General features: G+C 40.2%; 2 protein-coding genes across 2 annotated transcripts in view; both read right to left on the bottom strand.

Moving 5' to 3' along the window:
* The window catches only part of plcg1 (phospholipase C, gamma 1), a 29,651-nt gene extending 21,864 nt beyond the window's left edge, over positions 1-7,787 (bottom strand). Inside the window, exons 1-2 of the mRNA XM_040007777.1 lie at positions 7,506-7,787; positions 6,067-6,354 (exon numbers count right to left, since the gene is read on the bottom strand). Coding sequence (XP_039863711.1) covers positions 6,067-6,283 — 217 coding nt within the window. The 5' untranslated portion in view covers positions 6,284-6,354; positions 7,506-7,787. The remainder of the gene's footprint in view (positions 1-6,066; positions 6,355-7,505) is intronic.
* A 2,497-nt stretch (positions 7,788-10,284) lies between these two features.
* Positions 10,285-26,331, bottom strand: top1 (DNA topoisomerase I). Its single transcript, XM_040007793.1, has 21 exons — positions 25,673-26,331; positions 25,335-25,359; positions 23,215-23,311; positions 22,533-22,665; positions 22,182-22,237; positions 21,193-21,297; positions 21,019-21,109; positions 20,830-20,915; positions 20,599-20,714; positions 20,390-20,511; positions 20,182-20,304; positions 19,914-20,101; positions 18,874-19,018; positions 18,581-18,724; positions 17,161-17,346; positions 16,573-16,641; positions 16,337-16,451; positions 14,499-14,626; positions 14,242-14,336; positions 13,849-13,998; positions 10,285-11,230 (listed from the first exon to the last, which is right to left on the bottom strand). The coding sequence occupies exons 1-21, from the start codon at positions 25,703-25,705 to the stop codon at positions 11,128-11,130; spliced, it is 2,310 nt and encodes a 769-aa protein (XP_039863727.1). The 5' UTR covers positions 25,706-26,331; the 3' UTR covers positions 10,285-11,127.
* Between the last annotated feature and the right edge of the window lie 217 nt (positions 26,332-26,548).

Below are 26,548 nucleotides of genomic sequence, written 5' to 3'. Positions count from 1 at the left end.
AAAACCCTGAACATTTCCAAGTGACTATGCGGCCTATGTTGTGACAATGTTTCACTGCACACTTCCACATCAGCTGATCCATGTAAGCTTCACTGACAGCATATGGGATCAACTTCAGCAGAAGACTTTTCCTCTGACAAACATCTGACAAGCCGCTAAAAGGGTTCAGTTCCCCTTTCCAACAATCTCTAAATGGAACGAGTCTGCTGTTGAGTTCTGCTTGTTTTCCAGCAACAGCCTGCTCTTTACAACGTTTTCATACAGACAATGTCTAATGTCTCAGTATTTTGTTGAAAATGTTCTTACATATAAACTACGGCCAGATCCAAACGAGTAACACAAACACACACAAAAAAAGGTGGGTCAGTTAGAAATGACATCACGTCTGAGGTGTTACAGTGTATGCACGTCCTTTGCGGGAGGTATGGAAAAAGCGCATCAGAAGGACGACAGTTTTCACACGTGTGTGCAAGTTAATTCCACCCGCTGGTTATGTAACTTAACATAAACAACCCAAAGACTTCTTCATTCTCAAAAAAGGATTTCCAGGCTACAGGTGAGAACATTTATTGGTACTGCTGCTGAAAAGGAACTCATCCAATGTCGTGGTGCGTGTTAAAACACAGTATGTGGTTTGAATTATTGTCAAAACTGCTCACCGACGTATCATAACAACAACAACGACAACACAGTTCTAAATCCTGTCTATACCTGAACACGCCTCACATTCCTGCACCATTCAAATTAAAAGGTTGTCAATGAATCCTTTCATTGTAGATGAATCTGCCAATTATTGCCCCGATGACAGTGTAAAAGGGCAGGAGTGGAAAATACCCATCCTAGTGTCCCAGAGTCCAAATTTCAATATCTAATTTTGTCACGATCAGAGTCCACAGCCCAAAGATATTGAGTTAGCAGTCATATTAAGCAAACAACAATGTTTACAGTAGAAAAATCTATAAACATATTTGAGGAATTTTTGTTAAAAGACATAAATTACTATCAAAATAGATGTGGCTTCTTTTCTTGTGCTCATCTAGAATTACTGCTATTATTCAAATGCCATGAATTTGACCGTTTCTGCATTTATGTGAACTGCCCCTCTGTGACTGAGCAGATCAATGCAACAGTAGATGTAGAAAGTAACTCGTGTCATTACAATGCAACAGTTCAGTGATATCCAGTAGAGTGCAAGACAAATATCTGTGAAAAATATCCCTAAAAGACCAAAAAACTCGAGTTATCCGTGTATTCAGTGCACTGTATTGTCAGTGAGTATTATCACAATTTTTCAACTTTTGAATAATCTGTAAATTCACTCAGTTAGCTCTCCGATTCTCTTGCAGTCTGCCATTGTCGCTTTCCGAGCTGCTTCTTCCTCAACGCAAGCCGGTTAGCGACATTCATTTTAACCTCTTTTATTTGCTCAATGTCAACATGAAGAGTCAAGAAATTGTGGCTCTAGCTAAGGAATCTATTTAGATTGGCAGGATGCGCAAGAAGTTTAATTCGCATAGCCATTTTAGCGTTACTGTAAGCTTTGGAGAAAAACTAAAGGACTGACGCTTGTCAGTTTTTAAAGGTAAAAAAAAATGAAACAATAAAAAATAAAATCACATACTCTGATAATATAGGCTTAGGGGTCAGAGTACTGACTGAGGCCTCACAGGGTTAAATAAAAAAAAATTGATTCTGTTGCTAGTGTATTGATAACACCATAGGAGGAAGCGGATGTGGTATACTGCAGCATCGATTTTGTCCCAAACCTAGGAGCAGTTGCAGCACGGCATCATTATGTAGTGTTTATAAAAGGAAAAAAAAGTCTCATATTCAAACTTACGATGTGTCAGTCATTACTTAGCAAGTTTATATGTATTTGTCCTGGAATTAATATTACACTGCAGCTTGCATTTCTACAAGACTTTGCCCACGAGTTGAATTTCATGCTTACTGCTGACCATTTATCTTTGCGTGGTTCACACTACATGTGAGAAGTGTTTAATAAAATCTGTAATGTTTATATTTAATTTTATCAGTGTCTGAGCTGTGATGTGAGATAGATATATATAGAGACACACACACATTTACATATTCTAAACCAAAAATCTGGGGGGGGTTTTCTGTAATGTTTGCAATAAACTGTTCATTATTGTCCATAATATACATAAAAACTTAATGTCCAACTATACACTTACAGATTTAGAGAAGATTTTCTCAACATTCAACTGAGCAAAAGTGGAAAGGATGTAGAACTTCTAATGAACACCACACCAGGCTTATCAAGATGCAACAAATTTACCCACAGTGGTTTTCTTCAACCAGAGATAAACTGGATGACAGAAACATTTCTACAGTATGTTATTAAATATAACCTGCTAAACAGTGCAGCTAGCCCGTGACGCTGTGTTTGAAGATGAGCAATTTAATGTTGCTCAACGCCACGGCAAAAAGGAAGGACATTAAAGATTTTTCATATCAGGACATAATAAATTACTAGTTAGTCTTTACCAGGTCTTACAATTAGGTAAATAGAACTTCAGATGAATAACAAAATAAATAAACCACAATTCAGTAAGAAACTGTGCGTGAAAAATTAAGTACACCACATGATTCAAATACATATAGAGCCGCCTATAGCAGCAATAGCTTGGAGTAATTATGTTCTGTATGCCTTCATGAGTTTCTCATATTGTTGTGAAGGTGTTTCGTCCCACACTTCTTTACAGCTTTGCAGGCATTCATTTATGCACAGCTCTCTTAAGGTCCCACCACAGCATATCACTCAGGCTGATGTCTGGACTTTGACTTGTCCACTATTCTGTTGTAGATTTGCTGCTTTGTTGCATGACCCAGTTTCAGCCAAGCTTTAGCTGTAGACAGATGGCTTCACTCTAGAATACTTATGGTTCATGGTTGACTCAATGACTGCAAGGTGCCCAGCTCCTGTGGCTACAAAACAAACCCAACCCATCACCTCTCCACCACCATGCTTGACAACTGGTATGGGGTGTTTGTGCTGACATGCTGCGTTTAGTTTTCACTAGTGGTGGTGCTTTGCATTATTACCAAACATCTCCAGTTTGGTCTTACCTGTTCAAATAACATTGCCTCGGAAGTCTTGTGATTTGCTCAGATGCATTTTTGCCTAAGCGGTGCTGTCATGTTCTTTTTATTAAGAAGAGGCTTCCAAATAAGCCATACTTGTTCCATCTTGTTCTTTTTTTACTGTCACAAACTTTAATACTTAAAATGCTAACTGAGGCCTGTACAGTCTGAGATGTAGCTTTTAGGTTTTTTGCAGTTTTCTGAGGATTGCAAGGTCTGCAATGAATTTGTTAGGAGATCTACACTTAAAGACTGATGGACTTGGAAATGGCCTCATATACTTCCCTGATGTCTTTTCTCTTTGCCACTGTGTTAACACACCTGAATTCCCCAGAGCAGTAAATTCCCGAAACATCTGCTTTTGCAGAGATGCTCACACTCACTGATGATCAATTTCAGACTCACAAACAGCTAAGGCCACCACCACCATGTCTTCATTACATACACCTGCCCACCACCCCACTAATGTGAGCCATTGTCTAAGTAGCACCTCATCTTTCAGGCTACTTACATTACAGACTATATATACAGACCAAGTCCTTTGCAATTTGCCCTTTTAATGAGTGACTTCATCTTGCTTTGTTATTTATCACTGTTGTCCTATTGTCTATTTATATTTCCTGCACAGTTTCGCTGTACATGTACAATGACAATAAAGACGTACTCTCTTCTATTCCAAATAAGTGCATCTGATTGGCAGCATTAGTCTTTCACACACTGCTTCTGCATTTTGGCTTACTTTTTGTTAAATAATGGGCTTTTATGCCTTTTTTTGCCAATTGTATTTCAGTTTCTCCAACCAGAGCTTGTAAACATAACAGGGTATGACTATGAGGTTACAAGAACTAAGTTGTTTTGGGGGTTTTTCAAACCAGGACACAAAACTCAAAGAAATGGTTGAGAGTATAAAAGTATTCATTCATAAAACTCTAGAAGCGGCTCAGAGTTCATCAAAGCTTGCCAGCGAACTCACTTTCCATCTCCGTAGCTCTCTGATATTAAAATGAGTTGATGGTGCCTAATGACTCAAACATGATTTCGATTCATGTACATGTCACCTGGTATCTGTCACACACTAAACGAGGGGGTTAGAAAATGATTAGCATGATACTGCTGAGTTTTACTGAGGGTGCTGTGCAGGACGTGTTGCAGCAGTCTCTTTGAAAACAAACTGTACACTCATGTAGTGACTAACAGAACCGGAGCAAACTTTTTCACTTAAAAAGACAGACTGTGAAGCCCAGGTATCCAAGCTGCATATTTATGACATGCTCAGAAGGCACGTCTGTCTACTGACAATCATTCTGCAAGACCACATCCTGCTATGTCAAGCCACACATACATCATAGTGTGCTGTAGAGTAATATACAAGTGTGCGAGCCACAAATGAGTGCAGCCAATTATCTGATTGGAAACACGGGGCAAAAACTGAAAGGCAAATCACGTGGAGTGGTGAAAAAAAATGCACAAAATACACTTTAAGAGAGGATGGAACAAATGGGTCCACTTCTCAGCACTTTATATTTAGAAGCATACGAGACTGCTGTTTCCACAGTTAATGGACATCATTCTTTCATTGCCATTGATAAGGGGTAAATACACGGGGCCAAATCGTTCCTGAACGATTACACACTTCCAGTAAAAACCCTGGTATTCTATTTCTGAACATTAATGAGCAGCTCAGGCCAATTTCACCTCTCCAGGAGTATCAAATGGCAGCTATGAGCTCATGGGCGTATGAAACCCTTCACTAAGAAGATGATACTGATTTAACAAAAAACAAAACAAAACATCAAAACAAAAAAAGAAAAGAACACCACTAAGCCTACCCTCCTTTGTGTGTGTGTGTGTGCTCTTTTTGTTGCATCCGGAGCAGAGTGCAGCTGTGCACAAGGCATCCTGCTACCCAAGAGACAGATGACATTACGACTCACTAAAGGCCTGTGCGTCCTCAGTTAGACACGCTGCTTTGTTGAAGATTAACCTGAATGCCAGCTTCCTGGTACTATACAGAATATTCCTATTAAAAAGGAACAAAAGAGCGCAAGGAAACAGTGTTTCTTCTCTGCGTCGACCCTACAACTATTTGTACCCGACACGTGATTTAATTTCTTCTTCCTCTGATATTCATACCTGCTTTTTCCAAGAGAAATAAATATATTATATTGCAAGAAAATAATCCCAAACAACTGAACATTTAAGCAACCTGTCGTTCAGTAAGAAGCACTTTAAACACTGATATTACGACACACAGGCGGGGTTGCATGTTTTCTTTCTATCATACAACTTTAGCTATCAGATTGATTTATGCGCTTAAAAAGCAGCCGGTTCAGTTTTACTTCTACCGTACTGATCCCAGTTTCTCCAAACTGTCTTTAGTGTAAAAACCTTGTAAAACCAACCAACCTCTTAAACTACTCATGTATTTGCTCAGTAACTTTAATTTTTAATCCTGGCAGTACAACTTACATTTTTCACAACACAAAGGTTTTGGCATCTTTAAAGGTTAATCAGTTGCCTTGGGTTCCAATGTAGACATCAACTAAAATATCTTACACCAATAGCGACTAGTTACTTGACGCTTAAAGCACTTTTAGCTGTAATGTATTAAAAAAAAAAAATCCCACATCTACAATATCACTGCACCACCAGTCTCTTATTGATCAGTGGAACTGTGAGATTTCACTGCGTCTTTGCTGTATGAATTCAATTATTTGGGGCTTTTAGATGTGACATCACATCCTAACTGACAACACTATCCAACTGTTCACAATACCATCATGTCGGCCCATCGTGCAAGTCTTTTGTGAGGCATTCAAGCATCTTAAAAAAAACGCTGCACCCATCATATTTCTGACTGTATGCCAACCAACCAGTTCTGGCACATATACCTTACAAATTTACCAGTCATCAGGAGCGCTGATATTTGTATGAGCATGTTTGCACTGACAGAATACTCACTCTCGCCCTCTATTTTATCCGTGCCCCGAGTCCAGATAATAGTCCTGGTCTCCAGCTTTACTTGAAACGTCCTTCTCTCTGGCCGCTGGGACTTCTTAGAATAAAATAGTGTCAGTACTGTCCCCAGCTCCAGGTCTCGGTACAGGTTGTTCATCTCTGTGGCGTTGTCCATCCACGGCACAGGTCCATTGGAAAAGAAGCCAGAGGTCCCAGCCATGTTCACTTCCCCTGTTTGTTATCCGTTTCCTCTCAGAACAATCTGCTCAGTACAGGCTTAGACAGGGATACCTACAGCAGGAGAAGAAGGGAGGGGAAGCCCGTGAAACAACAATTCCTCTGGGACTTCATGTGTGTCAGTGCTGCATGCACATTATAAGGCACCAAAGAGTTTGATGCTGTCAAGAGCCATGCTTTAAACGATATTGCATGAAGTGTAAATGTTTCTATCATCCAATCTTTATAAATAAATGCACACTGTAAGACACTGCTACCCATATGTTGAGATACATGTCAAATATGAACGTAGGCAGTAATAATGCTTTATAATGACCATTTATAAAATTATATTTCTAAAAACTCTTCTTTAATGTTCAGCCCCGAAGCCACAAATGACTCATGTCATACACACACAAATAATATATATATATATATATATATATATACATACACACACACACACACACATATATTTAATAATAACCTAGATATTTTACGTTGTACGTCTTGATTATAAACATTCAACTTCTCAGATCATTTTATCTTCCGTACTTACAAGCTAAACAAAATAATACAAAATGTCACTATGTAGTTTTGCAGCACATAAATTCACCAAATAATGAAAATGTGGGCAAAGAATATATTTCAAAACATACCTTTGACCTTATTAACTTAAGGGTACAAGTACTGAGAGCAACGATTAGGCTACAACCTTTCAATCCCATCAGAGTGCATTATGTATCATTAAGAGTGGTGTGAATAAATGAGAGCTGCATCAGAAACCCATCGTGCAACGAGAAATCATGTTGATGTAGATAAATACAACAGAAAGGAGAAACGGGGTTTAATGTTATTTAGACTGCTTTTTCAATTAAAAAAAGAAAAAGACCAACAGGCCTGTAACTCCCTACAGGAAAAAAAGTTTCCTGTGAAAACAGTTTTAGGAATACAACTGGTGGCGAATGGCAGAAGAGTGGGGTTAACGCTGTAACAAGAACCGTCTGGCTATTTTCACGGCGTGGAAACGGGGCCGGTGTGTGCTAGCATTTCGCTGGGCGAAAACAACAAACATACCCTGCTAGACCCGTAAAAAAAAACAGGGGGGCTGAGGTAGCAGTAGCTGTTCTATTCATTCCTACTCCTCCTTTTCCTTTTCCGTGCGGAGAAAAATTAACTGGGAAAACAACACGTCGGAGAGGGGCTGCCGTGCTGGAACTACCTACCGCCGCAATCTCGGCCCGACCGCACATCTCCAACGGCTGGCTGCTCCTCTCTCCTCGCGTCTTTTCTCCTTCTTTTTTCCCACCCACACTCAGGTTTTCCGTGATTAAATCATCGCCGGGCTCTCATAAGGCGCTGCGGTCCGGACAACAACAATTCCCGTTTCCTCTTCTCGCCTCTGGCCGTCCATAGAGAGAGAGAGGCAGACAGACACCGAAGCCCGTGGTAAGACTACGCAAGTTTGTCTGCTCTCGGATCAAGCCAGCGCAGGCCCTCACTGGCACGTCAAGCTACCCGGAGTCTGTCACGAGGCTTCCGTCGCGGCTTTTCACAATAAAAGAAGTACTCGCGTCGCGTAAAGAGGTTGAGAATGTAGTTAAAAAAAAAGATTAATTTCGTGTAACGCGCCCGTTTCTTAATTAGGACGACCTGATGTCCCTCTTTATGTGGGGCAGCGGAGTTTAATTTATTCGTTTTTGTTTTTTGTTTTATTCCTTTTCCCACGTCTTGAGACAACATTACACATTTTGACTGGTTCATGCACATTTCTGGCTTTTGTAAAAACTTTTTAATATAGTCATAAAAAGGTTATCCTAATGCCAGTTCAATCCACTTTTATTTATATAGTGGCAGATCACAAAAACAGTTACCTCAAGGTGCTTTGTATTGTAAAGTAATGACCCTACATTAATATAGCGAAAACCTCAACAATAACTCGACCTCCTTATGAGCTAGCATTTCGCACAAACTGTGTTTAGTCTGCATTTATTTTATAGCGATCTGGTCGCCCTATTCCCAACAGCTGTATGAAAAACAGATACATAACACTTCACATATCTTTCACACATTTAACATATGCATGTTTATTATCATTATCAATGTTTATTATCAAAGTAGTTGTGCTTTATTTCAAATAAACAGAGGCATCACCATGAGTGTTGGCGAGCGTGTGTACTTATAGTGTTCTGTTTATGCAGTTGCTTTATCATCTGTGGTGACGGTGAAGCATGTTGTAATACTGGTTTTAAATAGGAAGCAACATCCACAGTTGAATGAGGAAGCAGAAAAAACTGCCGCTCCTTGAGGTTCCTTGAAGGAAATGGTGACCCTGTCATATTTTCAAGATATGACAGGGCTCATAGGGGAGAGCGTCTGATTGTTGGGGAGCGTTTCTAATGTTGTAGGGCCTTTACTCTCCTATACAAAACACCATGAGGTGGCTGATGTTGTGAATTGGTGCAACATAATTAAAATTAAAAAACAAGTAGTTGTCACTTGAAGATGGCTCCTAAATGGAGTCCGATTCCATACACTCTTATGGTAAAATGTTCAGCGTCACAACACAAAAAAGTATATTTACAAAATAACGTTTGCAAAATACAATTTGGACAGTTTCAGCCCTCATAACAAACTTCAGTAGGGCAATTTATTTTTTTAGTTAAAATCCAAAGTTCCAAAGCCAAGGTTGATGTCATATAGTGGTTATGTCCATCTTTGTATACAGTCTATAGTTTTAAACAGGTATTTATCACTTGTATGTTAAGTTTACATCCAAGCCATTTATTACTGATACCATCTAATTATATGCCTGTAATTTTTCTTACTGCATCATTTTGAAACATTCTTTCTTCTTGTTGTTTAACTTGGATTTCTTTGTACGTAGATGTGGAGAAGCAGAGACATCAGACAGTTTGTTTCTCTAATAGTCACACTTATTAGTAGGAAAAAGTGACTAAATAAAACCAATAACTACACTTTAAGGTCACTTACATTTCAGGTAGATAACTTAATCAGACTGATTTATGTCCTTCAAAGAAACCACTGACGCCTGTTTCCCTAATTATTCTTCAGTGTACAGTATTATCAACACACCGATATTTTTTGTATTTGCTCAACAGAATTGTGACATTAAATTTCTCCCGCTGCCTTTAATGTCCATGTTTTATAAACCCAAGGACTAAGGGTTGTTGTTTTGACCTGATTTGCCATCTCTAAAAGTCAGTCAGTAGCCCTGTATTACAATATTCAGCTAAAATATGTGTATATGGCTGCTAATTGCTGCGAGGTAAAGCATCGTTACCTGATTTGCGTTCTAAAGCCAACATCTGCAAAACTCTTTTTGAGGGCAAACGTTGTGACAAAGACATGCACTTAATTTGTAGTCAATCATGGAACTTCCGGTTTGACCCTGCTGTTCTGACTGCAAATAACAGCACAACGAGCAGTTGAAGCGGAATGGTATCGGCCTCTTAAAGACCCAGACCTTTCCTGAACACAGAGCTTACTGTGTCTCCTAAACATAGCCTTAAATAAACTTTTTTTTTTTTTTAGTTATTTTTTCCATTATAATTGTACATTTTAAAACATAAGTTGTTGACTGATTCCTGTTGATTCCCTCCACATCAGGAATCAGACAATGATTACACAGACATGTGTAATCAGACAATGAGCTTATTTTTAATACCCACTTGAAAACTAATCAAAGCTGGCAACAAAAAGACGAAAAAGACAAGTCTGATGTTTTATTCTGAAACCTACAAAGCTCAAAACAAGCATTCAACTAATCAGGATTGCGATTGTGTGGTACAAGATCATATAGCAAGAAATATTAATGACAAAAGTTAGAATATCCATTCACATTTGCAAATGAATTCAAAGACACGTTCTGCTTTATCAGAGCAATACAAAAACAGCACGTTACAATGACAGACTTTTGAGATCTTATTTGGCAAAAATCCACACCCCTTTTGTCAGGAGGAGCTATCCTGTATTTATTTTTTATTTTTTTAGCTCTGGCATACAGTACATACACTGCCTTTCAGCTGCTTCAAGTAACCAAGATCCATATTACACAGAGTTCATCGTAAAACTGAGGAAACGAACACGTAAAAGTTGCATTTGAGCAATGAAAAGCCTTCTGTTATAATGCTTACAGCACACATTTTAAAAAATACTGAATCAGTCACTAAAAGAACAAAACAAAACAAAAAACAGACAAAAGTATATGTACATCCCTGAAAGAAACAGCAAACTCAGAGAGGTGATGGAAAAAAGGACGACATTCTGTGCGCTAATAGTTGTGCGAGCATAGTGCTGGGGGTTTTCTGATCTTCACACTGTCACCAGTCTGTCATTTCATTTCATCTTTCACACTAAAATTACACAAATGAAAAGTCATCACATCACCTCTCTCTCGTGTTGCGTCTCACAGTCTCCCATACAAACATTTGTTTAATTCATTATTCTATGACAATATAGATTTATTTCTCAATAAATCTGATGGCTTACAAATTTCAGTACATTTTATCTCACAAAAGATAATACTAATGCGTCCGTCGCTGCTGGGTCACAGGCAGATAGCTGCAGCTACATACGCACTACTGTAGTTTTGTAAGAGAGAGATGCCCTTCGGCAGCTTGGTCAAATGGTTAAGGAGTTATTTTCCTATACATAGCTAATCCTTATGTACAGCACAATTATTCACCTGCGATTGGCTCTCGAGCAGAGGCTTACCTTCCTCCTTCACTGCCCTGCAGCAGCAACACAGTGGAAACATTTTGACATCTCCTGCAAACCATTTTCATATCAAAGGCATGGGTATAAAAGGTAAAACATTAAATAGGTTTAAAACTCATAGTCTTTATCGGCCATGTCGATCGCCCAGGCGAACTTCTCTCTCTGGGTTTTGTTGTAGATTTTCTCAATGGGAATACCGAACTTCTTGCACCTGGGATTGGAGGAAAGACAAGACAGAATGAAAAAAGAAATACTGGGTGAAATGCAACAGTGGCAGTTCGACAAATAGGTTGATAAAAGAGTGGTTTTGTTTCAGTTGATGGCTGCTGTCAGGTCTTGCGAGCTTCCGTTAACTGCAGTTTGCTTACGCTTCTGTATAATTACGGTTTCAGATCCCCTCGCTCTCTCTTTTGCTTTTTGAGTGTTTCATTTGACAAAAACAATAAAACACAATATGAACAATTTCAAGATTAAGAGATTTGACTTAATTTTTCATATATTCTATACATATTGTTATAACTTGGCCACAAAAAGCATGCAGTGAAAGTCTGCTGTCACGTCAATACTAATACTGGATTTTATTTTTTGTTACAGTACTGGTAAATTTGCAGCAGTTTGTTGGATATCAGTAGGACATCACATCGTCTTTGGCTTGGAGACTCTGACTGGGCCATTTGTCCTTGGTTTGCAGGCAATCTAAACAATGTGGCATGAAAGTGTCCATGTGACTCACTGAACAGGAAAGTCTAAGAAGAATATTAGAGAGCAAATCAGCTGCAAACAGAAAATTAGTTTCTGTTTTCTAAGAAAGGTTTTATGCACACATTCACAGAACACTGAACTACTGGTGATGGTAAAAAAATGATTCACTCTGGTTACACGGCCCTCGTGTAGGCTTCTTTTTCTACCACAAACTTATCAGTAGAAACACCTTATACCAACTGTCAAGCACGGTGGTGGAGGGGTGATGATTTGGGCTTGTTTTGACCTGGGAACTCAAGTATTCTTGAGGGAGATGTCAGGCCATCTGTCCAACAGCTAAAGCTCAGCACAAGTATGGGCAATCGCAATTCCAAGCACAGCAGCAAATCTACAAAAAATAAGAGTCGAGGTGTTGCAACAGGCCAGTCAAAGTCCAGACCTCGACCCGAATGAAATGTGGTAGGCCCTTAAGAGAGCTGTGCAGATGCCCACAAACCTCAATGAACTAAAGCAAAACTAAAGCTGTAAAGAAATGTGTGACAAAGTTTCTTCACAACAATGTGAACGAGTCTTACAGAGAACAATTACTTTAAGTTATTGCTGCTAAAGGCGGTTGTTGGGGTCGAGTTTTTGAAAGCTTTCTTTTTCACATCATTGTGATTTGAGACGTCTGGAACAAAGGTACTTAAATGACACACAAAATTTTACAAGCCTGCTGCCTGTGGCAGGACATAAAACATATTTATCCATCCTTTTTTAGATCTGTTTATTCAATTCAGGGTCGCAGGGAGGCTGGAGTCTATCCCGACTGTGTTGGGGTGAAAGGTACACAGTGGACAGGTTGACAGTGAATCGTTATGCTCTCATATTATTTCTAATACATACAAACAAACAAACACACAGCTTCTGATTTTGTAGTTTTTACATAGAAAAACAATTACGGTTTATAATTGAAGGTCAAACCTTAACATGTGGATCCAATACTCTAACAAACTAACAATCACACTTCACACAGCTTTATGTGACTGTTGAGGGCAAAGTTAAAAGCATAAAATGTGGCAAGAATGGAGTAGAAGAAGAATAAAGACAGAATGAAACACTTTTGATTAGACAGCTTTGACAAAGATTACTTAATAAATATTACGATGTATATTAAGTATTTATACTTCTTCTGCAGCGCGGTACTGTTTAAGTTATGGTCTCAAGGGTCTTGTGTGTTATTTGGACTCTCAGTTAACATTAGTGAAAGTCAGTTTCTGTTTAATTGCTGCTGCTGCTTTTAATGTTTAAAGTTTTTGATCTTTGTGTTCAACTTTTGAGTCCTTGCTTCAGATTTATCATTTTGTTGACAGTTAATTTAGAAATTTGTAGATAAAGACTCAATAATGACTTTCCTGGTTAAGTCATCCAAAAGCTAAAGCTGTTACTGAGATATAATAAAATGAGAGAAACCATGATTAACTAGCTAAAATTTTAATTTTCCTAGCCGTTAAGCCAGTGTACCTTCACCATACCATTACTCACAAATACCATAGTTTACACCATGTTCCCATGCACCACCCTTTACTAGGATCCCCATCCCTTACGCCCTACAACCAAGAAAATCACGGAGGATTCCTGTATCCATTGTGCTTGAGGAGGAGGTTCTCCATAAATAGCTGTGGGGCATCGGTTAAGGAGGGCGGACCGCCATGTTCCCCCTCTCTATGGCCAAGTCCCTCCATTCACCCACAGACAGCACCTCATTGCCTTCCCACATGCAGGAAGGAGGGCTGTTTTGCGACGCTCCCTAGCTTTCAGAAACAAACCCCATTGTTCCTCACGCTCACACGCTTTTCTTCCTCTTATTTTCCTTTTGCAGCAGTTAGCTTTTTTGCTTGAGCTGCTCCTTTTCCTACAATGCAAAAGCATTTCCTGCCTTTCTGTCACCAAGGGTAGGTATGGACTGCACATGCCCACCCACCCAGAGGCCGCCTGCCTATTTATCAGTAGGGGGGGTTGCTCATAAAGTCATAGTATAAAACAACAAACAAACAAACAAACAAACAAAAAAAAGATGCTCTGATTAAATAATAATTAACAGCTAATAAACGCAGATACAGAATGTCTTCTGTGCACAATAAATACCATGCCACAGAGATGCGTGGATCCAGGTAATTAAGCTTGGAGGTTCCCAGAGCAATTTGTTTGTTCTCCTCTCTGTCTGTGGCTTGCACCTGGAGTTTCATCAGCTGCTCCTCTATCCTCTGTACAGCTTTACGCTTCATCTCCACAGCCCTTACAAAGAAAAACAAACACAGGGCAGAGAGAAGGAAGAAGACAGATACACAAGATGCAAAGGAAAACAAAGACGGGGGTGTACGAAGGCGGGGAGACAGAGAGAGACGAGGAATTATAACGACAGACTTTAAATGCCCTGGACACCATTTAAACTTCGTTGCTGAGGAGCAAAGATGTTTAAGTAATTAAGTAATTGATCAAACTCTCTTGTACTCATTAGCGGTGCTAATGTTTTCTTACTTTTTGCTCTTGTCATCATGGGAAGCCTTGTGATCAGCTTTGGCAGCCTTCAGCTGCTTCCTGGCTGCTGATAGTTGATTTTGTTTCTCATCGATCTACAATCACAACAAATGCACACAGAGTGAAGTCTAAAACCTGCACCACCAAAAGAGTGGATAGCTTTATCTTTAATGGGTACAAAAAAATGCCTGTTTACTGAGAAAAAATTCTAATGGAGGAATAACAAAACCAGAAACAATCGTAACACAGACGTTTACCTTGTTCTGAAGATTTTGCATGGACTTCTCAAATGTTTTGGGCGGAGCTCTCTGGTGGTTGCAAAGAATGGCCACGGCCCGGTTGGCTCGGTTGTACGACAGGATCTTTGCTGGGATGCTGTCATCAGCTGTTGATCCAAAAACAACATAAGAGTAAAAGTTTAGATTGATTTAAATTTAAAATGACCCAAACTTTGCTGTGACTGTTTGCAGGCGCAGTAAGGGTTTAGCCAATTTGCTAAATTGCTGCTAACCTGCTGTTACTATAATTATATCACATAATGTAATAAAGTAGTTATTTTTGAATGGAAAGGCCCAAAAAGGCATTAAGTGTACAATGCTCATGTGAACAGTTATTATTAGTCATTCCTTCTTCCTTTTTCACCTTTCCTCTGCGCTGTTGCTCTCCCAGTTTTAATGAACAGACACGCGTATAATGACATCTGTCTGTACAGTACAAGTAGACTGGTATACAGCTTAAAAGTACAGGCTTAAAGTTACCTGTGTGAGAGGAGCAGGAGTCAGTACTTTTGTTTACATGGTGGAAACAATACTTTAATACCTGCACTGTCATGAATATAAACTCCAGAGTCCAGGTGTCACAAACAGTGACTGTAGAAAACAAAATCACTTCTACAGTCACTGGTCACAACACAGCACCGAAGCCACCAGTTACAGCTTGACATACACTCCCAGGTCACTTTATTATGCAAACTTGTTCAGCTGCTTGCAAATATCTAATTAGCCATGGCAGCAGCTCAGTACATTTAGGAATGCAGACACGGTCAAGTTCAAAGTGAGCGTCAGAACGAGAAAGAAAAGTGATTTAAATGTCTTTGAACCTGGCGTGCTGGTTGGTGCCAGGCTGGTCTGAGTATCTGAGAAACAGCTGATTTGCTGGGATTTTCCCATACAACTATCTCTAATGGTACAGAGAACTGTATAAAAAAGAAAAAATATCCAGTGAGCAGCACTTCTCTAGGAAAAAATGCCTTGTTCATGTCAGAAATCAGAGAAGAATAATCTGAATGATTCGAGCTGACAGGAAGGAAACAGTAAAAGTTAAAGAACCAATTGTTATACCCAAGGTATGCAGAAGAGCACCTCTAAAAGCACAACACATTTAACAGTGAAGAAGACGGGCTACAGCAGCAGAAGATGACACCGGTGCCACATCAGTCAGCAAAGAACACGAACATGAGTCTACAATTTGCACGGGCTCACCCAAACTGCACAACAGAAGATTGGCTCATCTGATGAGATTTGAGTTCATTCTGTAGAGTCAGAATTTGATGTACATGAAAACACTGATTCATCCTGTCTTATAATAGTTCAGACTGCTGCTGCTGGTGTAATGTTGTGGGATATGCTTTCTTGGCAGACTTCGGGCCCCTTAATACCAGCTGAGCCTGCCTGAGTATTGTTGCTGAATCCATCTAACCCCGCTCCTGTCAGGATAAAACACCATGTCACAAAGCTCAGATCATCTCAGTCTGGTTTCTTGAACATAACAAGAAGTTCACTGTACTCAAACAACCTCCACAGTCACCAGATCTCAAACCAATAGAGAAACTTTGGAATGAGGTAGAATGGGAGATTTGAGATATGGATGTGTGGCTGACAAATCTGCAACAACTGATGCTGTCATATGAATGTGGACCAAAATCTCTGAGGAATGTTTCCAGCATCTTGTTGAATCTATATCATGAAGAATTAAGGCAGTTGTGAAGGCCAAACCTGAGAGTAGCAAAGAGTACCTAATAAATTGAGACTAGCACTAACTTATTTAATGATGACAATGAGTTGCTATAAGACTACATGAAACCATTTTCACTCACAACAGGTCAGCTCCTTGAGCTGCTGTTGCAGGGTGATGGAGGCGTTATAGGTACGGAAAACTTTGGCTGTAAGTCCATCCATCAGCTCCTGTAGGTGCTTATTTAGAATAGATGTCTGCAGGAAACACAGAAAAGAAGAGGGAACAACAGTTAAGGAGGGCAGGTGAATCAGAATTATACAAAGTAGTTAAAGTAAACAGTTAACGTGAAGGCAGGTATTCTTGTGTGTTTCTCACATTCAGTCTGTCAAAGAGGTCGTCTTCAGCCTGTTTGTTTTCCAGGAACAACTGGAGGTTTTTAAAGACCTGACAGGAAACAAGAATGAAGATGTACTCAGCCTGAAATCAGTCACTTACATTTAACTCTTAAAACTGTGGCCATGGATGCACTGACACATTGTTACCAGCAGAGGGTGTGGGCTTATTTGTGCCCATGATGACAAGTGCAGGTGGTTTATAGACTGCAGGTTAGTGTGCTTTGTGTGAGTGCTTTTTAACTGGTACTTCAGAGGAAATGCAGCCAAATAGACAGGACCCAGACGTGCTGAAGAATTTGCAATTAAAAACGAAACACTCTGTGTGTGTGTGTGTGTGTCTGTGTAGTTTGTACACTCTGTTAATGGCAGGAAACAGACCACCCTGTGAGGCAGAGCTGACGGAAAACTATTTCTTTCTGATCACCTGCCTGCACAAACATCCTCCATAGATTAGAACATTTTTATCTCATCAACACTAAATTCCACATCTGTCATTACACAACCAATATCTGCCACAGCACCTCTTTCTTCCCTCATTAACTCCTCCCCTTCTCATTTCCTTCCTTACCCTCTTCTCCACGGGTATTTTGTTGTAGTAGCGGATGGAGTCTTTTCCTAAAAAGTCAAACTCCACAACGTACTCCTGGTCGTCCAGCTTGGGGTACAGTTTGATGTGTTCCACTCGCAGCGAGCAGCAGCCAACGGTGTCCGCCGTCTCGCCTTCCTCCTTTTCGTTACCTGCCCTCAGAGCCAGCTATGAGAAAAACACCAAACATCACAAACATAAGCAAAACTTCAGAGCAGAACATTTGGTCAGGATTTATGTAGGCCCTGTGATGAACTGCTGAGCTGTTCGGCATGTAACCCGCCCCCGGCCCAGTGACAGTTGGGATAAACTCCATGTCACCCATGTGACTCTGAACAGCATGACTTGATAAGAAAATAAATGGAGCAGATTTGTTTGGGGTTTAATCTTAGACTTAGTTTACCAGTGGAACTAAAGAAGGACCTATGATTTGTGTAAATTAACAGTAAATGTCATTTGCTGACACAGACTGGGTAATGTGTTAGAAATGAAAGGATACCACATTGTTTGATGGAAATGAACATTTTCAGCCTACAGAGGGCTGAATTTAAAGACATCCCAAAAACCACAAAGATGCTGGTCTTCTATGGCAAATGCCAATCAGGCTCCACGGTTTCATGCAGTGAGCACAGAGCCCAGCTCACCCTGCCCCTTGCACAAAGGAGCAGATACTGGTCCTACTGATGGGTTAAGCAAACCTTCTGGTAATGACACGTATTGATGTGCCATCCTGGAGGAGCTGGACTACCTGTGAAACCTCTGTAGGGTGCAGGTGTTGCCTCATGCTACCAGTAGTGACACTGACCCCAGCCAAAGAGGGAGGAAGAAGAGGGGAAGCCGTCTAAGATAAGATTTAATTGCTGGGATTTTTATAGATGGAGATGATATGACGTATGATAGGGAACTAGCCAAAGAAGCAATGTTGAAAAAGGGAAAAGTAGATTGAAGTTGGAAGGAAATTCATTCTAATTTGGTGGGGTTTATATCTCAAGCACAGACATCAGGACTGCCTCTGCACGTGGGCCCACGGCCCTGGATGTCTGGAGTGAGAGATGAGACGAGGAGTCAGCAATGGCCTTATGGTGGCCTGGAATATGTTCAGCTCTGAATAGGAACTGGTGAGTGACTGACAGCTGTGGAGGACAACACATTAAGGGGATGATGGACGGAAATGAGAACGTAGTGCTTGGAGGCATAGGGAATGCACGAGATGTGAAAATTCAGCTGAATTATCTACAATAGTTCACGTCACTTTACACCGATTTCCCTTTTCAACCTACTACTTCCACTAGTTCTACTTCTACTACTTAAATCAAAGCTACTGTACGTTCTTGTCTATAATCTACTTTATCTATTTTATCACTTGGTGCAGTCACCATAATTTTATTGTATTCTTATTTACCTTGTCTATGAAGTACAGCGCCACAGCTCTCTGTCTGATCCTCATCTCTTTTGACTTCCAGTCCTCTCTGTATTGAGCACGGATGCGATCCACACACTTCTTTAAACGCCGGGCAGTTTCATATTTCTGCCAGTCCTTCTCCCCCTGCACACACACACACACACACACACACACACACACACACACACACACACACACACACACACACACACACACACACGTACATCCCATCATTGGGAAAATGGTAGAAGAAAAAAGGTTACTGGGGGAAAAGGCGGCGAGAGCGCGGGTACCTTGATCCTGGAGCTCGGGTTTAACATGATGTACTTGATGGAGCCCTGGATGTTCTCTGTCCAAGATGCTAACCAGGTTACTTTGTTGTCATGTCGAACCTCCTTCCATTTTGTCCCTGGGGGAGGTTTGGGGTGCTTGGAGTCCCTACAGAAAAAGAGCCAGAGTTACCAAACAGGTGCAAAACATGCTGGCACATTTCCACTGATCTATGTTTGGAGCTGTTCCCACAGTGGAGCTTTGTGCTGATTTAAAAGCGTTCCTCAGAGGTACCAAAAATTAAATAACTGATCTTTTTTCTGCAGTGTAAACACCACAGCTATGAGACAATAGTGCAAAGAGAACATAAAATCCCACCTTCCAGTATGCGGGGGTGAACATGTCCTCCCTGGCTTGTGTTATTGTTTGCACAGATACAGTTTACACTGACAGGAAGACCACCTTTGACATGGTGCCAGAAGCGCATGTGTGTGTCAGTGATACATCTGCCATACTGTATATGCGACAGGCAGCACGTACAATCTTTTACCCAGTGTTTTTCTTTGATGGCAACTGACCGCTACAATTTAGCTTTCCCATAAACTCTCACACACATCCCGCCTCCAAAGCAAAAACAACATCATTTCCACAGTCTGTAAATAAATACCGTAATCACAAAATCAAAAGACAGAAGCACAGATTAACAGAAAACAAGGCAGACAGGTGGTAAAACAAGGTGATCGGTGTGGGGTAAACGCCTGTGACCTCCTGACCAAACACTTCATCAATACTCAAAGCCTCATCAGTTGCTGCTAATTATATCCTTTCACATGCGCACATCCTCTTATTTTATTCCTTTAACAACAACAGTCTCATAATCTTTCACATGTCCTCACCTAAAATGGTTTTACAGGGCCACCTTGTGGTAAATCTCATAACTAAACACAATAACAACAACTTGTCTCCAGATTTTATGTTTCTGCTATGCTTCGCCTCTGGAACAGGAACGGTTAAAGATCAGGGCAGCTGAGGTGGCGATAATGGTGACAAAGAGATTTCCTACTTGCTACAGTTAATAATGATGTCTTCGGGTCTGATGCGCCGCTTCAGCATGCCCATCTTTGGATGGTCCCCCCGTCCTCGGAAAAGGCCCGGCGGCTCGATGCGGAAATTTCCGATTCTCTCCTTGTGGTTGTCCATGATGCAGAAACCATACTCCTGAAGGAGCCGTTCATTTTCCTCTTTGATTTTCTACAAGATGTATGAAGATATATTGAGAAATCCCAGAGTTCTCGAGGTTGGAAGAGTGCACCTAACTGCAGCAGGAATACCTGTTTCTCCTCTTTAGACATCTGTTTCCGAGCCTCTGACTGGGCCTTGAAGTACTCGCTCATCTCACTGAAGTCACATTTATTCAGGTCAGTAATCACAGACTTCTCTTCTGATGTCATTTCCTAAAATAAAACAGAAGACATGTGAAGCCCCATTTAAATACTTGGAACTTCACACTATCTGCAGAGCCATGTCCATTTTCCTCACCTTCCTCCAGTCTTTAAAGAAGTTCTTCCTAAAGATGTCCTTCGTGGTATACTCATGATCCAACATTTTGGCAAAAAATGTTGCAACCTCTTCAGCAGGAGCACTCAGCTTCATAGGCTTACCTACAAATACAGGAAATTACATTATTTTAATAAAAAGATAATAATAAGTACACAAAAATAAGTTTTGTTTAATACGAACTGACTCACCACCATAGTAAAATTTAACTTTGCCTGGCAAGGGTTCGTATGGAGGCGCAAACACTGGACCTTTATGTTCCAGGAAGCGCCATTTGGAGCCGTCGGTATATCTTTCCTCCTCCCACCTAATCATGACAAACAACAACACAACCGGTGAGAGAGAAAAAACTGCACTTTATCTAAATAAGTGGTTTGTAATTTCCTGAGGAAAAGATCAATTTGTGTCTATAATTAACTCACCATTTCCACTTCTCTTCTTCTTCTTTTTTCACTTTCTTCCCGTCTGTTCCTTTTTTGTCTTTTATCTTCTTTTTGTGCTTTATACCCTAAAAAATGGATTCAACTAAATAGATCTACAAGGAGATACACAGCAGATGCCCCAACCCGGAAAATATTTTTGTCATTACAGTGTATTAACATGTAATAAACCTCATCTTCCTCGTCTTCTTCGTACTCATGTTTCCTCTTTTTGGCCTTTTTGTCGTGTTCCAACTTGACTTTTTTGGGCTTGTATTCATATCTGTAGAAAATTACACCACTACATGAACAACCAAAGCTGAACTGTAACTACAAGCGTTTTGGATTCATTTGAATGACACCTACTCTTCATCATCATACTCTTGTCTGGAGCTCTTGTTGTGTTGGGGTGAGGGGTAGAAGCCATTGTCTTCCTCAGGTTCACTCTTAATGCCAGCAGGGCTCCTGTCTCTAATTGGCACGTCAAAGACATTGAACAGCATTTTAGTAAATGACAACAAAGCAATAACTGCTCTTTAGTATAATTATTTTAAAAGTAAATAACGGCTGATTCATGAGTTCTTTTACTGCATGATAACTGCAAAGGTCTTTAGCCATCCGTCATTTCTTGTTATTTTACTAGAAAAACAGGAAATGGGTGCAGTGATGGACTGAAACGTGCAGGCACAAATGACACTGCAGACTATAAGTCAAAAACAGAGTTTGTGCAATTCTAAAATGAAAGTCAATATTTGGTATGACCACATTTATAAAGTCTCTTAGGCAAGCCTGTAATTTCTTTAAATCTTCAGGAATCGTTCTCCAGGCTTCTAGAAGGACATTCAAAGCTCTTCGTTGGATGTTGGCTAATCCATGACTGACCGTGTTTCTTTCTGCACTTTCTATTTTTTTGCTTTTAACTATATTAGTAGTGTGTTTTGGGATAAATAGCAAGCTGAAAAATAAAGGATTTGCCAGACACTTTTCAAATGATATTCCAGGTTCAATCAAAATCTGTCACGTTACTGTGTTCATAATTTTATCAATTTTGGCAAGTGGCATTTTTATGCTTGAATGATGCATACATCAGTGTTAAGTGTCTTAAAAAACAAACAAAAAAAACATTCCTCTGAAAATGGTCAGGTACAAGGACTGGACTGAAAATAATTAAACAAAACAAAACAAAAAAAACAAAAAATCAGCCAATGTTCAAAGTAAAACTTTGAAAAACCTTCGGATATAATGGAGAACTGTTGTTCAAGAGCATTTTACCACTAGAAGTAATAGATAAAGAAATGAAATGTGCTTCAGGACTTGTGCAGAGTCTGTAGTTGCAACAAAGCGATCATGTTTACCTCACATATCCATTTTCCTTCTCCCTTTTAGGCTTCTCTAAATGAGATGATTGAATCTGAGAGAAATGGGAAAATATAGAAAACCATTTTAAAACGTATGCCACACCTTTGCCAACTTTAAAAACTAATTTTAAACTTTAGCATATAGTCAGAGTTAACTGAAAACCAGAGGGGCTCTGGTTGCTTGTCAGTGTTTGTTTCTAATGAGGCCAATCTCTCTGGAGGATTTTAGAAACATTAAAAAAACAGGACCAAAAACAATTTGTCACAAAAAATAATGACTCACAATCTTTACTCCAAACACATATAAAGCTTTTCATTTAAAAGCATACCGACGACCCATAAACAAACCTTCTCTTCTCTCCTCTTGTCTTTGTCCCTGTCTTTGTGTTTTTGTCTGTGTTTATCTGAGCTGTTGTCGCTGTGCTTCAGTCGCTCTTTGTCTTTGTCTCTGTGTTTCTTCTCAGAGTGCTCCTTGTGCTCACTAGAACACAGAAGACACAAAAGGCAGAGATCAAGCGTAAAAGGTCAGACGAGGTCTGGATGTGCAGACACAGAAGATGCCATCACAAAAAAAAAAAAAAAAACAACCACCAGCAACGTACGCTTATCATTTTTAATCACACAAAGACAGAGACGCAGGCTGTCAACAATAACGGACAAAGTAATGACAGCTACTTATGACACACAAAAAGAAACCATAACAAATCCACAATGGTTCCAAGATTGAAGGATTTCATTAAGAAACTTAATTTGGCGTTGCTGTATTTATTTTAGTTAAATCAGCAGTCACTTATTGAGTCTTTCATATTACTGTGTTTGATACTGACAAAATGAAATTTGGATTTTGTCAGGATCCTCCTCATTTAAAATGTTCCCATAACACCGCAAAAGTGAATACATACAATTACTAAGACTTAACTCTGAAAACCGACTATTTCAAGAGAGTAAGGGAACAGCCAAACATAAAGGCAGGTGTGAATGATGTTTAGCAGATCACCAAATAACTGAGACAAAGAAACAGACATCTTACCTGTTGCTGTGCTTGAATTTCTCTCGCTCCTTGTCTTTTTTGTGATCTTTGTGTCTGTGTTCCTTGTCTTTGTGCTTGTCTTTATGTTTGTGTGTGTCTACAGTACAAGGGAGAAATCAACTTGTTGAGAAGCATTTAAAGATATCAGTACAAAAACTTTTAAAATGATTCTTTCACAATTAGCTGTTTGCAATTTGCATGATTTGTCAGGATGTGTCACCTCCAAGGCAACATTCACTTACCAACACTTTATTAGGTACACTTATTCAATTGCTTGTTAATGCAAATATCCAATCAGCCATTCACATGAAAGCATTTATTATGTATTCAGGCAGCATCAAAAAGGTGAGGAAAGGTGAAGTGATTTTGATGTGGTGTGGTTGATGGTGCCAGATGTCCCAGACATTTCAGAAACTGCTGATTTACTGGGATCTTCCCATACAACCATCTCTAGGTTTACAGAGAATGGTCCAAAAATATTTACAGAGAGCGGCAGTTATCTGGGAGAAATCATCTTGTTGATGCCACAGATCAGAGTAGAATGGCCAAAGTGCCTATAGGAAAGGAACAGTAAGTCAAATAACCAATTGTTACAACCAAAATGTGCAGAAGAGCATCTCTCAGCAGCAGAAGACCACACTGGGTGCCACTCCTGTCAGCTAAGAACAGGCTAAAATTTGCACAGGCTCACCACAATCACCAGATCACAAGTCAAAAGAGCACACTATGGGATGCATGGCTGGATGGATATGCAACTTACAAATCTCCAGCATCTATGATGCCATCATGTCGACATGGGCCAAACTCTCTGAGGAACGTTTCCAGCACGTCGTTGAATCTATACCACTAGAAATTAAAGTAGCTCTGAAGGCAGGCCACAGCCTGCTATTAGCAAAGTGTACCTAATAAAGTGGCAGCTGAATGTACATGCCTTGGTAAAGCTGCAACAAATCTAGTGAGAAGTGACATCTTAAGGACGAACTGTGCAACAAACGTCCGTTCCCTTACTTCTGGTTCCAAATCTCAGAGAAACACTTTGTCAACAAACATGCAAACACACAAAACAAAAATCTCTTAATGCATGCAGAGATAATTGCAATGAGACAATAAGAGACACAAATCTCCAAAAGAAGAACTTGGCTGGTGAGGACTGGGGGGGGCTAAGTATGTTTCATACCCACCCAGCAAAACATCATTCCTCCACGGGTATTTTCCACAAAGATCAATTTTGTTTTCATACACTCCTGCTGCCAGCCAAACGACTAGCCCGTAATGATTCTGCATGTTCTCCTAATATTAAAATGCTTCCTGCTGAGTAAAATCCCCCCAAAGGTAGACCTGAAACAGCCTGATCATCACCTTGTGACTCTCTGTTGTCATGGCAGTTTAATAACCACATAATCAGCTTTTGTAATATATACCACATTTTAATAAGAAACTAATTTCCCTCAGACAGCTTTGCTTTGCATCAAATAAAGCATTTAAACAAAAAAGGCTGCTCCCAACTTAAGTGTAATTTAAGTATAATTTGTGCCAAAAAATAAAAAAATGTGGATGTTTTTAATAATGCCGTGCAACTTTTTTCAGTGTGTGTGAGAGGGCTTGAAGTTTGGTGTGAGTATTCCTCGTTAACAGTGCAGATAAATATCTCTTAAGGAAGGATGGAGGCAGAGCACAGGTGGTGGTGAGATAGGGGCAGGGAGAGGCGATAAGCTCCCAGCTCTCGCCTCCATATCACGGCAGACAGTTGGCTCTGTGCTCGGCGCCCTGCCTGCTTCATACAGAAAAAGAAAATGGCGCAGAGACTAAGTCCTCAGCCCCAATTCGGCCACTTTCGGCTCCAAAATTCGCTGCAATTCCACGCACGTATCGCCAGTCTAAAGCATGCAAAATTTACACGACGCCAGGCCCTTTCGGAATACCCCGTCAGATTAAAAAAACGAGACTGGGAAGTGTGCATTTCAGACCCTCTTTTTGAACAATAGCCGCAAGAGAGTGGAGGAGAAGGGACTTAGTCTCTGGGACGCCATTTCTGTCCTTTAAAAAAACTAACAGTAGACAGATTCCAGCTGGAAATCAAGAGTCAGAATGAACAAGAAAATCCTCATTAGAGGTCCTACCGCTTCCTTTAGATCCGGAATTGACCTGAAAATTGTGAAAAAAATGTTTTTAATATTTCAATTTTAAAAACGCCGGTAAGCTCGCTTATTCAAGTTTCAATAGGAATATACGCTGAGCCTAGGAATGTGCGTATTTCTGCACAACAAAGAGCCGAGAGAGCACAAAAATGTAAAAGTTTTCTCCTAAAATAAACAGAGCAGCCTAACTTGCAGCGACAGCTAACGTTAATTTGCGCTCATTTCATATCCTGATGGTTAATACTTGTGTTATGTCTGTTATTGCTGAAAGAATTGATCCAAAACTGTACAGAAGACACTAATTATCGGCCAAAAGCTACCTGGGAGTCTCCGCGTCCGTGGTCTCCGCTCATGGTCAAGTTGTTTTTGTTTGTTACGCAGGTAAAGTTAAGAGTAGACAGCTGTTAAAGGATGCAGCCGCACAGGATGCGAGGCTCGGGGAACCCTCACTGACAGCCTGGAATGGAGTCCCGATGTTTACCGACTGCGCATGCGCAACCCAACCTGGAAGAAGGCTGTGCGTGGTCCTTACCTGAACCGCTATCATAACACCATTTTTACCGGGTTGGTGAGGACACTGGACATAACAGATCGGAAAACTGGAAATTGTGTTGGAGCGCAAAGATTTTGAACTTTTAGCTGTTTCACAAGCTTTTACAGCTTTTCCTGTTGGGCTTCAATTTGATAAATATGTGTGTAAACTTACGGAAAAAAGTTATGTTAGTTCAGTGTGAACATTTGTTGTTATTTTACAGAATGTTTCTATAGTACATATTGAAAAAACCAAACCAAAACAACAACAAAAAACCCCACACTTTGTTATGTTAAGTCCAAAATTGATGTCATGTCCAGTGGCCACATTCCACAGTGTCTTTTGATCCTCGGGCCTCATGTTTGACGGCTATGAGATTGAAAATGTGACGTCATTCAGGGGTAAAACCGCAAAGGATTCTGGGAACGAGTGGCAAGCGGTACTAGCGCACGCAGGCTTTCACATGAAAACAGTCACACAGCGATAAAAGGAAACACAAAAAATGGCAAGAAGCTGTTGTATTATTAACTGCAATAGCCGGTCGCATGACAGCCACGGGAAGCCGACGGTAAAGAGATCGGTTTTTATCGGATTACGTCGTGGAAGAGAAATTGTTTAAGCCATGTTTCCGAAGTAACAAAGAGCCGACGGATGGCCTGGATTG

The sequence above is a fragment of the Simochromis diagramma genome, unplaced genomic scaffold (assembly GCF_900408965.1).
Source record: "Simochromis diagramma unplaced genomic scaffold, fSimDia1.1 OVJJ01000545.1, whole genome shotgun sequence".
Taxonomy (NCBI): Eukaryota; Metazoa; Chordata; class Actinopteri; order Cichliformes; family Cichlidae; genus Simochromis; species Simochromis diagramma.
Note: the sequence above shows the minus strand (reverse complement) of the source record. Positions and strands in the feature narration are given on the sequence as shown.

Excerpts from the sequence above, each read along its gene's own strand:
- top1 (XM_040007793.1), bottom strand. The coding sequence starts at position 25,705 with ATGAGCGGAGACCACGGACGCGGAGACTCCCAG. Across the intron at positions 19,019-19,913 it reads ATCATTATTAACTGTAGCAA|GGACTCCAAGCACCCCAAAC; the intron begins GTAGGAAATCTC and ends CTTTTTCTGTAG. Across the intron at positions 14,337-14,498 it reads TGCAAAATCTTCAGAACAAG|ATCGATGAGAAACAAAATCA; the intron begins GTAAACGTCTGT and ends TTGTGATTGTAG.